At 47.9% G+C, this 15,910-nt stretch overlaps 1 protein-coding gene across 1 annotated transcript in view; it reads right to left on the bottom strand.

The window, feature by feature from the left end:
* LOC106579947 (eIF-2-alpha kinase activator GCN1) overlaps window positions 1-15,622 on the bottom strand; it is a 37,371-nt gene extending 21,749 nt beyond the window's left edge. The window contains exons 1-43 of the mRNA XM_014160373.2: window positions 15,539-15,622; window positions 14,072-14,174; window positions 13,868-13,931; window positions 13,635-13,766; window positions 13,374-13,482; window positions 13,103-13,201; window positions 12,826-12,960; window positions 12,650-12,718; window positions 12,383-12,491; window positions 12,196-12,270; window positions 11,967-12,095; window positions 11,813-11,863; window positions 11,606-11,704; window positions 11,355-11,528; window positions 11,101-11,253; window positions 10,853-10,945; window positions 10,671-10,746; window positions 10,420-10,576; window positions 9,293-9,482; window positions 9,076-9,200; window positions 8,704-8,882; window positions 8,465-8,558; window positions 8,164-8,277; window positions 7,861-8,059; window positions 7,455-7,607; window positions 7,040-7,221; window positions 6,513-6,593; window positions 5,739-5,882; window positions 5,249-5,373; window positions 4,880-5,069; window positions 4,681-4,751; window positions 4,389-4,554; window positions 4,037-4,231; window positions 3,390-3,636; window positions 3,155-3,276; window positions 2,885-2,999; window positions 2,506-2,685; window positions 2,150-2,370; window positions 1,961-2,029; window positions 1,534-1,869; window positions 1,298-1,440; window positions 374-491; window positions 63-278 (exon numbers count right to left, since the gene is read on the bottom strand). Coding sequence (XP_014015848.2) covers window positions 63-278; window positions 374-491; window positions 1,298-1,440; window positions 1,534-1,869; window positions 1,961-2,029; window positions 2,150-2,370; window positions 2,506-2,685; window positions 2,885-2,999; window positions 3,155-3,276; window positions 3,390-3,636; window positions 4,037-4,231; window positions 4,389-4,554; window positions 4,681-4,751; window positions 4,880-5,069; window positions 5,249-5,373; window positions 5,739-5,882; window positions 6,513-6,593; window positions 7,040-7,221; window positions 7,455-7,607; window positions 7,861-8,059; window positions 8,164-8,277; window positions 8,465-8,558; window positions 8,704-8,882; window positions 9,076-9,200; window positions 9,293-9,482; window positions 10,420-10,576; window positions 10,671-10,746; window positions 10,853-10,945; window positions 11,101-11,253; window positions 11,355-11,528; window positions 11,606-11,704; window positions 11,813-11,863; window positions 11,967-12,095; window positions 12,196-12,270; window positions 12,383-12,491; window positions 12,650-12,718; window positions 12,826-12,960; window positions 13,103-13,201; window positions 13,374-13,482; window positions 13,635-13,766; window positions 13,868-13,931; window positions 14,072-14,174; window positions 15,539-15,556 — 5,820 coding nt within the window. The 5' untranslated portion in view covers window positions 15,557-15,622. The remainder of the gene's footprint in view (window positions 1-62; window positions 279-373; window positions 492-1,297; window positions 1,441-1,533; window positions 1,870-1,960; window positions 2,030-2,149; window positions 2,371-2,505; window positions 2,686-2,884; window positions 3,000-3,154; window positions 3,277-3,389; window positions 3,637-4,036; window positions 4,232-4,388; window positions 4,555-4,680; window positions 4,752-4,879; window positions 5,070-5,248; window positions 5,374-5,738; window positions 5,883-6,512; window positions 6,594-7,039; window positions 7,222-7,454; window positions 7,608-7,860; window positions 8,060-8,163; window positions 8,278-8,464; window positions 8,559-8,703; window positions 8,883-9,075; window positions 9,201-9,292; window positions 9,483-10,419; window positions 10,577-10,670; window positions 10,747-10,852; window positions 10,946-11,100; window positions 11,254-11,354; window positions 11,529-11,605; window positions 11,705-11,812; window positions 11,864-11,966; window positions 12,096-12,195; window positions 12,271-12,382; window positions 12,492-12,649; window positions 12,719-12,825; window positions 12,961-13,102; window positions 13,202-13,373; window positions 13,483-13,634; window positions 13,767-13,867; window positions 13,932-14,071; window positions 14,175-15,538) is intronic.
* Window positions 15,623-15,910: the final 288 nt, after the last annotated feature.

Here is a 15,910-nt window from a genome sequence, read left to right on the forward strand (position 1 = left end):
TAGTTGTGAGAGCAATAAGGAAACAGCTCCATACATACTAGACATCCTAGCAGTAGAGTTACCGTTCTCTTGTCGGGGCAGTCGGAGGCCAGGAAGCCCAGCAGCAGAGTGAAGAGGGTGGGCAGGATCTCCCGGAGGGTGCGGGGAGTGTTGGACACCACAATCTTCCACACGTGGAGGGAAGCCTGTCGCACCACCAGCTGGGTGTCTGAACGGCCCATGTAGAGGCCAGACAGGACCCGGTTACGCCGCTCTCCACCCAGCGCTCCGATGATAGCCTGGGGGAGAGGAGGACATGCATTCAATATTATTTACTTCTCATATCAACCATTATAGAACCAACAAGCTATACAGGAAAATCATGTCAGAATACCTTGTTGGACTGCGCTGTGCCAAAGTTATCATCCTCTGAAGCGGTTTCAGTGGTCATCTTGCCTGTGACTCCTGAAATGTGGAACAGTAGGTCTCCCAGCAGCTGCACAGAGCTGAATCTGTGGTCCAGAGACAACATGGAGGCTCAGTTAAGACTTACATTTACAAGAAAACTATTTAGTATACTATATAATGTTGCATATAATATCAAAAAAAAAAAAAACACATTTTGACAAAAAGTGTAGATAATCCTCTAAGAAAACAAATGGTCCAAACCTCATGTCTCTATCATAACCTGTTCAACATTTATTGGAGTTTTGACCCTTGTAGGATGGTCAAAATTAGGGTGACTAAATCAATGGAAGCCAGATACATTTTGGGGTCATAAATCAGGAAATAAGCATGGCGTCAGATAGGCTGGATGCTGTGTGAGAATTAAAGCTACCGGACATGCGTACCATTGAACTCGTCATCTTCTCAAATCCAGAGGACATAAAACAAGACGGATTTGAGAAATAGTATTGTCATATTTTAGTATACGCTGTTCATATTAATGCAAAGTTTGTTCTTTTCACAGACGTGTCACAAAAACAAGCGTATCTCTGAAATGTCAATGGAACACTGAGCATATTTCAGCCTTTTACATTTAATTCAGCCGGTGTCATGCTAATTTTCCCATTTGCATCTGCGGAAACAACTTGGAAGACGACGACCACAAAATGTAAAATCCTAAAAAGTTTTAGCCGAGAAACAAGCACCACTGTCAACGGAGCTCGGTGCTTGTTGTCAATACGTTACAGAAAGACACCACTGAAAGATTCAGAACATGAAGAATCATATTTGTCTTGTATAACACAAAGAAGCTCGTTTTCACCCACTGACACCTTATAATATCACATAAATGATGTTTGAGTAGATGTCTGACCTAATTCTCCAGAGGTCGTCAAACAGGCCCTGTTCCAGTTCAGGAAGCAGCAGGGCGATGGCAGTCTCAGCGTACATACTGATGATGCGCTGGCCGGCACGCAGGGCAGTGTCCCTCACATATTCATTCTCATCAGCCAGAGCCTGAAAACAGAGGAGAGGGGAGACTGATGAGAGGTATTCACAACCAGAGAGAGAGAGGGATTGGAGTGATGGTGAATGGAGAGTGCTCCATACCTTGAGGATGCAGGGGATGATGGGGCCAACGTAGGGTGTGAACCTGTCCCCGAAGGTGAGTGGCAAGTAGATGAACATCATGATGTAACCGTCGCGGACGTGGGAGGCGATGTCCACCTTGCTGGCCGTCTGCACCACATCTGGCATCAGCTTGTCCAGCTTCTCCACGCCCAGCCCAGCCATCACCTCAGCCAGACCTTGGGCAGCTCCAGAGCGGTCCACAGAGCTCTGCTCAGATGCCAGGGTCTCCATGAGCCAGGGAAGCAGGTCATCAAAGCACGACTCACCCATGCCCTTCACCATGGCACCCAGGGCCTTGGCTGACACGGTACGCACCTGGTAGAGGAGATGAGAAGGAGCGAGAGTTATCAGGTAACCAAATCACATTCACTTGTTTGTTGATGAGCTCTTCGGTACAAGCACATACCTCGGGCACAGGGTCCAGCAGAGAGGCTTTGAGTCCAGGAATGACACTGGGCAGGTATGGGGACAGGTCCTGTAACAAAGACGACACATTGTGTCAACCGTTAGAAACACACACATTATAAAACAGTAGAGCATTTTAGAAGATCAATTGTAGTACAATGCAACTCAATATCCCAGTGCTGCTTTGTACCTTCTGGTCGGTGAGGGAATACATGTTGCCGATGATCTGAGCGGCCATCTTGCGAGTGTCGGTGGAGCGGTCCTGGAAGGCCCTCTGGACGATGGGCATGATGAGGGCCAGGGAGGGGGCGTCGATGAAGTGGACAAACTTGGTGTCCAGCAGCGTCTGCAGGCAGTTCTGGGTCTTACGGGAGGGGTCAGTGAGGGCGTCCAGCAGGATGGGGGTTATGGCTGAGAGGGGGAGAGAAAATCTGTTAGTAACTATCCTAAAGTACAAATCTGAAATAAAATCCTATTCATACCGCTCTGAACTGAAGTTTGTCATTTGTCTAACTAAATCTCAGAGTTTAACACAGCCCTCTTTACCCAGGATCTCAGGGTTACGGATGACAGAGCCAATCTGTCGCAGGGCCTGCTGGCCGGCATTCTGCACTTTGACATGGGAGTCAGTCAGCACCTCGGTCAGCTTGGGCACAATGCTGGGCAGGCAGGAGGACAGCTGCTTAGGTGCACAGTATGCCATGGCCCCCAGGAGCTCCACAGAACCTGGAGGGAGGAGAAGAGAGAGGGGGGAGAGAGGGAGCAACAGAAGCAGTAGTGGGGTGCAGAGGAAGGAAGGACAGGATAAGAGGTATGGCGGTATCAGGAGTAACCAGCTGAAATAAGTCTAACAGGTGATTGATTTTGAATGGTTGTCCTCAGAGCTCTCTAAAAAAGGCCCATGATGCTGTGGGTTGACCCTCACCTGCTTTTGTCCTCCAGGATTCCTCCTCAAGAGCCACCAGCAGGGAGGGCAGCACCAGCTTCACCCCATGGGCACTCAGGTTCCTCATCACCGCCTTGGCACAGTCATCTGCCGCCTGGAAAGGGCAGGGAGGTTAGGCAGAGCGTAATGCACAACAAAACGTGAGTGAATGTGAGAATTATTAGGTGGAAAATGAGTGTTTGGTGTGAGAGAGAATGAAAGGGAGAGGGAGGTGGGATTGAAATGAGAAGCTGGTAATGGTCATCCTACCTCTCTGACATACTGGTTCCCGTCGCCGAAGCAGAGCAGGAGGTGAGGAAGCACGTGGACCACGTAGGGCTCAAACAGCTTCCCCAGCATGTTGCACAGCATCTCAAAGGCAAACAGGGCACCTGGAAAAGAGAGAGGGAGAGAGAACTGTATAAAAATCAGTCACAGATAGCGGGACAACCAACTAAACCATGGAGCCCAGCAGAAATTAAGCAACTGGCGAGGAGTCACCGACCCTCTCTGCGTCTGAAGTTCTTCTTGTCCTGGATGGCGTCGGTCAGGGTGCTCATGATGTCCTGCTGTTTGAGGGCCAGGATGCCCAGGCCTTTAACCAGGCCTGCCAGGCCGTAGGCCGCGCCCTTCCTCTCAGCGTACTTGTCACTCTCCAGCAGCAGCTCCAGCAGCTTCCGCACCATCCCCCCAGCATCCTCCCTGATGGCAGGGACCAGAGGGGGCAGGCAGCTAGCCACAGACTCCTGGACCTGAGGGAGGGAGGAGAGACGGACAAGGCAGCAGTTACTACAAGCAGGATTAGTGATGCTCAGCTGAGGCTAATGTAAAGGCATTTCGTTGTAAAGGTCAATGCATACAGGTTATAGAAATCAAGATGAAACATATAAAATAATAATGGGAGCGACTTTACCAGAGAAAGGTTGGTGGTCATATGCACATCCTTAAAAAACGGAGTTGCTGGACTAATGAAGGATACTTGAAAAGAACTGCTAATGTAATATGCTTCCAACTGCCACCTTCATTGACAACGTTTTCATCCAACATAGACGAAGATCCTTGTTGGAGCGAAACCTTGTCAATAAAGGTGGTAATTGGGACCATGTTCAGTGTGCGGGCCTTTCTGTCCGTTTCAAGGGATTGTTCCAGTACCTGCTGTGAGGGTGTGGAAAGGGCAGTGATGAGCTTGGCCACGATGGGTTTGACCTTGGGGTCACTCTTGTCCAGATGTTTGGCCAGAGAGCCCATTAGGATGACCACACTCTGGCGGACTGAGTCGTAGCTGGCGTCCTGGGGGGCGTCCTTCAGGAACTCCTCGAACACCGGGAGCAGGGAGCTCACATTGTCCTGGAACACAACAGGCAACACACTGCTCAGAAAGGAGCCACAAAAATGGATATACTGTATTGAGTTAGTAGGAGTCCATTGAGAGAAGAGCAATTGCATCGAGTTCCAGGAGATGGGTGTGGTTGTATAGAATAAATCAAATAAACCATGTTGGTACCTTTCCGTGTGTGTTGAGGGCAGAGAGGGCAGCGTCCAGCATGCAGCGCCGCACCTCAGGGTGACGGTCATTCAGGGCGTCAGGAACAAAGAACAGGAAGAGAGGAGTGACCTGGGGCTCATCCAGATACTGACACAGCTTGTTCAGAGCCAGGGCGATGCCACACCTGCAGACACCAACACACCCTTAGACACCATGCACAAGGTGGTCCCACATAAACACAGCAAATAAGGATCTAGAGAGTAGAATAAGAGTTGTATTGACATCGTCGAGTGGCAGAGCGTCCTCTAACCTGGCTTCCCACTGGTCAGGTGGTTGTTCAGAGATGACTCGTCCTAAAGCATCCAGGACAGGAGGAGGTCTCTGGAAAAAAAACAACAGTTTCACATTGACCATGGTTCTAGTCTACAATATTACACCGCTCCTGATAACCAGTGACTCGTGGCTACCTCTGAGCTGTGATAGGAGGGACACGGTGGAGGGAGACTCACGTAGAGTTTCTGGTGGTAGAGCTCATTGAGCTGGCCCAGGACTATGGGGGACTGGTCGCGGTACTCGCTGATGGCGCTGGACAGAGCCTCGGCCCCTGCAGTACGCACAGCTTCCTCGTGGTGGGTCACATCCCCGATGAGCAGAGAGCACAGCTCAGGGACCAGCTCCAGACACAGAGCCTGCCACAGCCTGGGGGAGAGAAGGGGGAGCAGAGTGGTACGGTCAGTCACAGCAGCTACGCAACATGATGGGGGACACGCTACTTCACAAAAGCAAAGTCACTCTGAAGAGGGGAGCTATATCCTATATGCAAAGTATTAGTATTATATGAAAAGTATTACATAGATGGGGCAACATTAGCTACTCACTTCTCAGCCAGAGTCCTTCCCTCCTCCTCCACATCAAACCTGGACACCCACAGCCTGCGGAGGACACTCAGACCACTGGCATCTGTACTTTCTGTAGGCAGAGCCATCTCCATCTCCGTCAGGCCCTGGACAGAGACAGAGAGGGACGTTAACACACATCCAAAGACCCACGCACAGTAATTACGCACAGTACACACACACTAATCAAATCACATGTCACGTGCCGAATACAGCAAGTGTAGACTTTACCGTCAAATGCTTCATTACGAGTACTTTCCAAACAAATCGATAAAAAATAAAATAACAATAATGAGGCTATATACAAGGGGTAACGAGTCAGTGTGCTGGTATATGAGGTAGTTGAGGTGATTCATTGAGGTAATATGTACATGTAGGTAGGGTATGGAAAGCAGAAAGTCCGGGTAGCCGTTTAATGAACTGCTCAGCAGTCTTATGTCTTTGGGGTAGAAGTGGTTTCCTATTTCCTCACCCTGAGGGCAGCGTCTCTGACAGAGAAGCAGGGGGAGAGCAGAGCCTCCAGTAGGACGTCGATCTCATCCTGCTCAGCCAGAGCACAGCCCTTCTCTCCTCCTCCACTGGCACACACCGCTGTCAGACACTGGGACGCCAGCACCTGAAACACACAAACAATTACAGATCTACACACACACACAGAATAAACGTACGCGATAGCTCTACTGATAAGTATTTGTCTGTAAATGTGGTAGAAGCATTGCCTGGCTACCCAGACTCCTTCCGGACGTTGGTTTCTTCTCCTCAATGAGTCTGGGTCCGTGTACCTCCTCAACCCTTTACCAAATGCAAACACATGCGGGGCTGTCTGATTGGTCCATAAACCGATGGGTTGGGCCAGAGCAGAAGTTAGAAAATTCGTCATTGGCTTTGATACTCTTGATTAGTTAGACGATCCAATCACTGTTTACTGTTTTGTACAACGCCCTCTCGCTGCCACAAACGACTTCTGTGATAGAACATTTTACATTTACATTTTAGTCATTTAGCAGACGCTCTTATCCAGAGCGACTTACAGTAGTGAATGCATACATTTCATTAAAAAAAAATTCTCTTCTGTACTGGTCCCCCGTGGGAATCGAACCCACAACCCTGGCGTTGCAAACACCATGCTCTACCAACTGAGCCACACGGGACCATAGAAGTCTCAGACTAAAGTACGTAGCGGCAAATGACTGAGCAGCGGAAGGATTTAGAGCGTTGTCGTCAGGCTAATAGAAGCATGGTGTACCTGCAGTCTGGGTGCTGCTGTGGAGATGACTCTGGTCAGGAGGAGCAGCATACCGAAACGAGGGAGCAGCTCAGGTCCATTCTGAGACAGAGACAAGAAACATCACACAAACATAAGCCCTTTGTCTACGATAGAGTGGAGAGTTTAGGAAGAGAGGTATATATATATTGATAGAATGCCTCAGACAAAGGTAGGTGACAACGCTGCTAAACTCAAACTTTTATTTGTTTTTTTAGCTCTTTTTCTCTCCAATTTCAATCATGTCTCATCGCTGCAACTCCCCAACGGGCTCGGGAGGCGAATGTCGAGTCATGGGTCCTTCGAAACATCCGCCAACTTAACCCAGAGGTCAGCCGCATCAATGTGTTGGAGGAAACACTGTTCAACTGAAGACCAGGGTCAGCCTGCAGCCCGACACTAGGAGTCGCTAGGGCGCGATGAGCCAAGTAAAGCCCCCCCGGCCAAACCCTCCCCTAACCCGGCCTCCCGCTGTGCCACTCGGGAGGCCCAACTTGATCAACTCTTACCTCATCGATGAGTATGTCTGTGGTGTCAACCTCGGCACGGAGTTGAGCGTGCACATTGATGACCTGCAGGGCGCGGACCTGCATGCTCTCCGTCTCCTCGGTGCTGCCTGAGGAGTCCCTGAGCACGGTGTTTAGCAGGGGGAAACAGAAGGAGAAGGCTGGGGCAGACAGTGGAGCCATGTCTGAAACAACAGGATGAGCGCATTAGGCCACCTGCAGGTAATATACTTGCACTATGTCCTTGATGTGTGTTTGTCGTCACTATTGTCTCGCCCTCTCTCTGCGTGTGTGTCCTCACCACCAGCCTTGCCCTCTCTGTGTGGGACAGTGTGCTCACCACCAGCCTTGCCCTCTCTGTGTGGGACAGTGTGCTCACCACCAGCCTTGCCCTCTCTGTGTGGGACAGTGTACTCACCACCAGCCTTGCCCTCTCTGTGTGGGACAGTGTGCATGTGCAGCAGGCCGACAGTGCGCTGGGTGGCTGTATCTAGATCCTCCTGTCCCCAGGCCTCGTCCAGATCACACTCAGGTTTCATCAGGCGCAGCGTCACCTGGCCCACCAGCACAGCTGTGGACAAGGCCGGGAGTACAACATGCAGGAGGTTAGAGGAAGTTTCCTCACAGAAACTATTTCCCTCCACAGATCAGACAACTGGAGATATGTAATAAGCAACAACTCTACAGTTTTCATGTAAGCTAAGTGGAATTTCCACCATGTTGCTTTCTCCTATCCAGTCCTGTGAGATCTGTGAAGGTGTGTGAACAAGAACACAGAGAGGGAAAGTGAGAGAAAGCTCTCCCTAGTGTAGTAGTCCATGTACCCAGGTAGTGCAGCTCCTTGGAAATGAGACAGGCTCCTATGTCGAGGAAGGCCTGCTGCAGGCGTGGGGCGGCCAGGGGGGAGTGGAGGAGAGGCAGTAGGACCTGGAGGACCCCTGGGAGCTGCCAGGAGATCTGGGGAGGCTTCTGGATCAACGTTGCCTCCAGCAGACCCACCGCACACTGCAGCTCCATGTCCAACTGACAACCACAATCAATGATCAATCAAACAGGAATATTATCATGTCAATGTCCAGAATCTAAAGTTTGAGAAACAGGGTACGTGTTAAAATGTCAGGCAGTACCCCCTGTAGTCTCTTGCGAATGGAGGACTCTTTCTCCAGCTGGGTTTGCATCATCTCCTTCTGTTTGCTGGTCAGCTGCAACTCGTCTTTGATTCCTTTCTTCTTCTTGATCTCCTAAACCACAACATCAAAATCCCAGTGTATTTCAAAACTACTTTCTTCAATTAATAATGGTTCCATCCTAATTCAACCTACTAAAATTGTGATAAGTTAACAGAGGAGGATCAAACAGTTCCGATATGCTCCTGTATCTAGTAACCCACAAGATGAGGTAGGAGTGCGTCTAGTCCCCCAGTCTCACCTCCTGCAGCTCCAGTTCTATGATCTGTTCCTTATACGAGTAGGCCTTGTTCTCCCTCTTCATGTTGCCCTTCTTAGTGCTCTCCTGCTGGGCACTGCACAGGACAGGAAGAGAATGAAATGTCGAAACAAGCAACAAAGAAATCAACATAGCCAAGGTGTTTTGGATCAATAAGTGTCTACAATGGTAAACCTACAGATCACCTCTTACAGTAGTAATACAGTGTGTTCGTGTCCTACCTCTGGATGATGCTCTTGTCATACAGCTCTCCCTCAGGGGTGAGCATGATGGCGTACTCCACTCTGGTGACCTGCCGCAGCGCCGGGTTGGACAGCCACTGTTTCACATGCTCCATCACCCGCGGCAACAGCTTGATAGGAGAGAGACCGGACAGGGCACCAACCGCATTCCTTACAGCCTGGAGAAACAGGAGGACCGACCATCAGTCAGCCAATAAGAGAACAGGTCAAGTTGGACCATAGGCTTGTCTCAACTAATCACACGAGCAAAAGTGGGCCTGAACCAACCCTTGGCTGTGAGTGTAAGTATGTATGTGTATTGCAATGTGTACATCTGATATAAGGATGTCACTATGAGAAATATGTTCTGACCTGATTGTCAGCGTTGGCCTCCAGCAGCCGTGGCAGAATGTCATCCAGGTTCTTGTCGATGAACTCATGGGCTTTGATGTTCATGCTGGACAGCAGGTAAGGCCACAGCCCGGGTCGAGCTGCAACTGCATCGGAGGAGAGGAGAAAATACGTTAATACTAGAAGTGGGTTTATACAAACTGCAGTGTGAAAGATGCTATAGTGTAATCCAACAGACCTATTGAGGGATGGTGGGTGACGATGAGGATCTCCATGGCCATCTTGTCTGCCTCGGCCGGGTCGCTCCACTGGCCAGCTACAGAGCACACCACACACAGCGCTTCCAGCAGGACGCGAGGGGGACAGTAGGCCTTGACCACCTCAGACAACTCCCCTGACTCCGCCTGCAGCACCTCCTGAGGCAACACCTGGGGAAAGATAATGATGCAGTATTTAGTCAGTAGCTAGGTTTCCATCCAATTGGCCACAGATTTTCATGCAAATATTCTAAAATCTGCATAAAATCAATTTGCGCATTTTCCCCACCAGAGATGGTGAGAAAATGTGATTCCCATCAAATTGACTCGTTGCTGATAAAAAGCTGTGAGTGACAATGTAGTGCACATAAAAAACTTTAGCGGTTAAATTCCCATGTACCGAATAAAAAAATACAAGTAAATGGGTTTCCATCAAATTTTCACCTCTATTGACCGTTTTGTCACAAGAATGTTCGCATGATATAATGAATGTGCCCACTCTGGTGTTGGTTTGTCAGCTGTACAACAGCTCACAGATACCTACACTCCTATTATTATTATTAGTCAAACGGCAGCCAAGCATCGATAATCATGTCACCAGAATAAGATCTTACATATTTATTGGAAAGCAGCATTACTCTGTGAAGTTCATCATAAATTATTTCATCTGCAGCCTAATAAACTGCATGTTTTCCAGAGCCGTAGTGGGAGGACCCCAACATATCACGTGACTCCATGTTTAATTCGATATGATGGTTATTATATCAATATTTGCGCAATAATGCGTTTCCGACGCCATTTCTCGCATAATTAATTTTACAGACACAAAAAGATCTCACCCTGCCTAGCGTATTTTGTTCTGTCAACATTTGGAAAGTTTCCATCAGGCCTGTCGTGACATTTTTATCCAACATGTACTTTACTCACATAAGAAGGTTGGATGGAAACCTGGTTTATGACAAACATAATGTAGAGAATAGAAAGAAAATAAGATCCATGTCTAACATCCAAATGTAATTATTCACTCATTACTAGTTTATAGTACCACTGAAGTGACACGACAAATCCATTCAAATGTGTAGCGCCTCCCATCGTCAACTATTCTTACCTTGTGTTTGTTGATGACCACTCTGAGTTCTCCCAGGAGGCCGTAGGCTAGGCCGGAGCCGCCCAGGGAGAGCAGCTTCTTCACGATCTGCTGTGCCCGCTTCCGCACACGCCAACTACGAGACAGCAGCACCGCCACAGTGGCACGGTGGTACATCCTAAGCAAAGGGGAGCAATGGAGTTACAGTTAAGAGGAGAATGGGAACAATGTTTGGAAAACCGCTATGCTTGACCAGCGTCAAAGTCACTTACTGTGATTTGCCATTGGTGAGTCTGTGGGAGTGGTCCAGGAAAAGTCTCTCACACAGCTGTATCACTGTGCACAGAGCTGGGGTGAAAGAAGCCAGGTTTACTACTCAATGTCATTCCATATTTTGACGCTTGTGTGATGACTGATTGTTGGCATATTTGTGTATTGTTTGTTTCTGCCTCACCTTCCTCACTGGCCTGGGAGAGGAACTTCTCTGTGGTGAATAAGGGTTTCTTCTCATCCAGGATCAGGGTCCAGAAGCCAGCTAACTTGGCCTCTGCAACAAAAACAAAAAAACACACAATTTTATGTCAGTCTCCAAACTGTGAACAAGGATGTTGTCCCCCACAGGCAACATCATTAAACAGAGTCAAAGATCTAGGCCTTCATTAATCTAATGGAGTGTCATGATCCTACTGTAGATTCACTCACCTGTCTGAGTCTCCAGCAGAGACAGTCGACTCAGGAGAACGGCAGCAGCCACACCCTCTGACAGCAGGGCATGCTGGGAGTTCTGGGCCGCAGCCTTCTCCACTGTCTGGAGGAGGAGGGGCACGAGGTCAGATGCCTGTCCCAGAGTGTCACCTGGGGAGGAGAGAGGGGTCACGACTATGACACTGTGCCTCCTGCATGCTGTAGAACTGGACATAAATAACAAAGTTGCCCAGTGCCTGTGATTAACTGACCTTTGAAAGCCCCCAGCATGGCCTGCAGGTATGCGTTGCGGACAGGAGAGGTGGAGGTCTTGAGGGTGAAGGCCTTCTTGAACCATTCCAGCAGAGCCTTGGGGACCTCCACTGTGAGCCGCCCACTCCACTGAGACAGCGCAGCCACCGCGTGCACCAGGGTCCCCTCATGGACTGACAGACAGAAACACATGAGCACCTCTCTCTTTACGGACGAAGGGAATGAGGAAGGAATGAGACACAGTTCTTACCTTCTTGTTGCAGATAAGGGATAAACAGCACAGTGACTGCAGAGCTGAGAGTTTGGCTGGAGGTGCCCGACACAGCATGCCGGCTGCAGCTGCCGATACCTGGGCAGAACAAGTCAAAACAGGGGTTAAAAGACAACATCCATCTGTCTGCAAGACGAACATGCTAAGTGCGGGTTCTGAAAGACAGGACACTTGGGACAACGTTACCTGACAGCACACTCATCTTCTGGCCGAACGCTGTGAGCTTCCCCTCTGACCCTGAAAAACACACAGTTCTGTTAGTGCAAAAAGATACTTTACACTAGGTGCTGCCATATGCGCTCAAATGTTTCTTAGGTGACAGTACGTGTGCTGTCCTTGCCTCCCAGGATGCTGAAGAGGTGTGTGACGACGTCCTGTACAGCACTGGGGTCACTGCACTGCTTGGCCAGGTTCTGCATGGCCTGCACTGCCTGCTCCATCAGCTGGGGATTATTGGCCTTCAGCTGGCCTGAAACGCATAGCACAGCCTGGTTACTTACACACACACACACACACACACACACACATCCTCAAATAGCTACATTTCTACATATAAAGGCATGACTTACTTGCAATGCCTTTTCCAATATCCATGGCATACTGACTGAGGTCAAGTGTCACTGAAGCCAGTAGACAGGAGACGGCTGAAGGAGAGGGGAAAATATATCTTGAAAAGGACAAAACTACAATACATAGTATAGAATATACACAAAAGTATGTTGTGGTATTGGTTATGACATTAGCTACTGTACTCACTCTGCATGGCGTTCTCTGGGCTGCGGAGCATGGCCTTCTGCAGGGCAGGCAGCAGCAGCTCCTTGAACTCAGAGTGGGAAACATGCCGCAGCAGCGAACCACTCTTGTCCTGCAGAGGAACACAAAACACATTACAGAGAAGAATTTTCAGCACCAACACCCAAAAGATATTTCACAATACACATCAATTGTGGCGATGGGTGGTCTTTAGGTTGTGAACACCAATCTTTTGATCTCCCTGAGAAGCAGCAGTCCAGCTTCACTCACCAGTATGTGTTGGTGTGGTCTAGTCTTGCTCATGAGGACTGCCTTCATATACAGGTCCAATATGACACTCTGAAAACAGAATACAGGCATGGTTAGAGATTTCAAATGTGACCATATGTGCTGACTAATCTGCAAAAAATATAGAATATATTGAATTCAACTAATATCAGACTCACCTTGTGTTTCTCTACAGTGGCCATGTCTTTGTGAGTTGTGCAGAAGTCCAGACACACCCCAAGCAGAGCCAGTGAGCTGGGGTTCTGTTCCAGACTCAAAATGGTGCTTATATACTGATCAGCCAGGCCAGGGTTCTGGTAAAAACAGCAGAGACAAGCATTCTAAATCACAGCAGAACCAATATAGTGATTATACACTGGACCATGGTGACGGTGCCCAAATATTTCTTATAACTGTCGGGTCATTCCTTGAACGCCAACTCCACACCTTCCTTACCTTTTTCCACATGTTGCTCAGGTGCTTCAGGGTTGACTTCAGCGCTGGCGCTTGAGCCCCACCCACCACCTCAGCCAGCAGCAAACTCTGGACCTCCACCTGTTAGAGGAAAGATAGTGAATCATGGATGAATGAACGCAGAAAGGTCCAAATCAAACAACTCCCACAAATGGTGTGGAACTAGAAAGCATACTGATAACTGACATGCTGAAATTGTTTCACAGTAGAGAGAAAGGCACGGCTTCTATAAGCATTGTCCTCGTTCACTTACCAGTTTCTTCCAGATGGGGCCCTCTCTTTTCTCTGGAGCCGAAAACACAGAGCGAACCAGCAGGCAGGTCCAGGCCAGCCCGGTGAAGGCAGCCGAGCCTGTACTCTTACTGACAACACATAACAGACGGACAGGGAACCAAAACAAGGTATTCAATATGTGGCTGAATTAGTACAATATTGCACATAACACACTGTAAATGTATATACAAATTGATACAAGGCATTTGGCCTCGGCCCTCTACCTTTCCTCATGTCCTACCTGGGTGCTCCATTCTTGCTGATTACACCACTGTTGAGGAGGCTGTGGAGGAGGCTGGTTGCTAGGATTTCAGGTTGAGACTCGGCCAATAGGCCAATGACAGAGAGGAGGGCTCGTCGAGATGCAGCATCCCTACAGAGTAGCCAACGTTTTCATTTTAACACAACACACACTACTAACAAATCACTAACTGGGGAATCCTGAAGAGCAGTAGGCTAATTGAGGGCACCTACCGGTATCTGTGTGGAGTGAGACAGAAGAGCTTGCATAGCCCTTTAATGGCTGTCTCTGGTAGCTCTGTAAAAACACACATACACACCATTGTCAATCACTGACACCAGTTTGCTACAATCTTGACCATCCATGCCAAATAATACACAAGGAGTGAGAGCAGAAAATAAAACAATTATGCCGACTGGGGGTATAGGTCTTCTCACCTTTGCCACTAATGCACTGCTTCAACTCGCCAATGACCTCTTTGCGCTCTCTTACACTGGCTGTGGTCACTTTCACAGCAAATTTCTTCAGTGTGTCTGAAACCTGTTGCAATACACAGACATCCGAAATAAAAAAATAAAGCTTTGTCTGGCAATGTGTCACTGGTGCAACGTCAATCATTTGAACCACTTGCACTGCATCTCTAAAAAGTATGTTTTAAGTTATAACTTTGCCGTCTTCAATTGATCAAGATGAAAAACAAATCTTCTGAGACTATGGTATGACATCGGGCAGAAAATGATGAGACCACTCATAACAATGAAAACATTTTATTTTGCAAAATGTGGGACACTGAGGCGTTGGTCACCAAATGCAATATATGACATTCAGAAGACAATCATGTTTGGCTTCTTATAACTGGATAGCATTAACTAGCAATTAAGTGTAACTATGTTCCAACAAAAATTGGCTGTTACCAACAAAGAACAACTTCATGAAAATGCGTCATGCTACCTAACAGGTAAATTAGTTAGGCTGGCTAAAACTTGCTCATCTAGCTACAACAGTCGGCATTTCGATGCATCTCAATCAACGAAGTTGGTCACCAATATGAACAAGAAAATTCGCTTAGTAGTTAGGCAACAACAGCTAGCTGGCCACGTCTTGCTAGTAGCAGCCGACTAAACTCAACTCCCGATTTATGATGGGGTTGAGCGGCGACTAGTGTGGGCGGACTGGAGCTCCAACGTCACATGAAATGTTCTTGTGTAAATGGAGGCTATTCTTTGTTGCCGTTTTCAAATGCTAATAGGAACTATGAAACATGGACATTTCGTGTGCTCAAATGCAGTTGTTTTATTAACGTAATGTTGTGTGACGTCAGAACTCCAGTCCACACTATTCGCCGCTCAACTCCATCCCAAATCGTGGAGTTGAGTCGGCTGTGCTAGTAGTAGCTAACTTAGAGCTATGTGGGGTGTAATCATTAGTCCAAACAGTTACAAACGGAACATTGTCCAACGACAACGAGAGTTCATATTGGACAAATCGAGGTAGGTTCCTCCTGGTTTCGTTACGTTTGGTTCCTAGTGAATACACCCCTGGGGTATATTCATTACTCCAAATAGTGGTAACTCGTCATTGTTTTTCCAACTAAAACTAGTGTTTCTATTGGACAGTTGCAGGTACGTCCCACCCGGTTTGCTGAACGTGTCCAATAGAAACGTTTGGAGTCATTATTAAACCCCTGCACTCTCCGCATGTAACGTAACTACTAGCCAGGTTGCTAGCTAGCTTGCTTGCTTACCCACCCAGCTGGATAGACTGTTTACATCTATTTTTTTAACAGGAAAACACATAGACAGCCACAAAGTAATTATCCCTCATAACATCTTCATTGCAAAAGTAATTGGTTGACAAATTCTCGAGGAGGAATCTGCGCAATTTTAAACATCAGCGACACAAACCTGCGTGTCCGCTGCCATCTTGCCGGTCTCGAACTAGGAACTACTTGTCACTTCCGGTTCATTACAACGCATGATCACCACGTGGAGTGGAATCCTACAGGTGGTAGATATTTGCAATATCTTTGCAATTGATACACAAACTAAAACGTTAACTGTACACATATATAGTAATTTAGAAGGTAATCTCAAGTCTGTGTGTGTTTTCTTTCCTTCTCTAAACCTTCCACACTGCAACCAAGGGTCAAAATAGTTGGCTGCTAGGAGGTATGTCAAGGACAGATTTAGTCAGGACTTCTTACTTTCCTCATACAGAAACACATTTACCCCACTATTCTTACGAATATTGTTTGTGAATTTACTTTTCTATGCAAA

This window comes from Salmo salar, chromosome ssa20 (assembly GCF_905237065.1).
Source record: "Salmo salar chromosome ssa20, Ssal_v3.1, whole genome shotgun sequence".
Taxonomy (NCBI): Eukaryota; Metazoa; Chordata; class Actinopteri; order Salmoniformes; family Salmonidae; genus Salmo; species Salmo salar.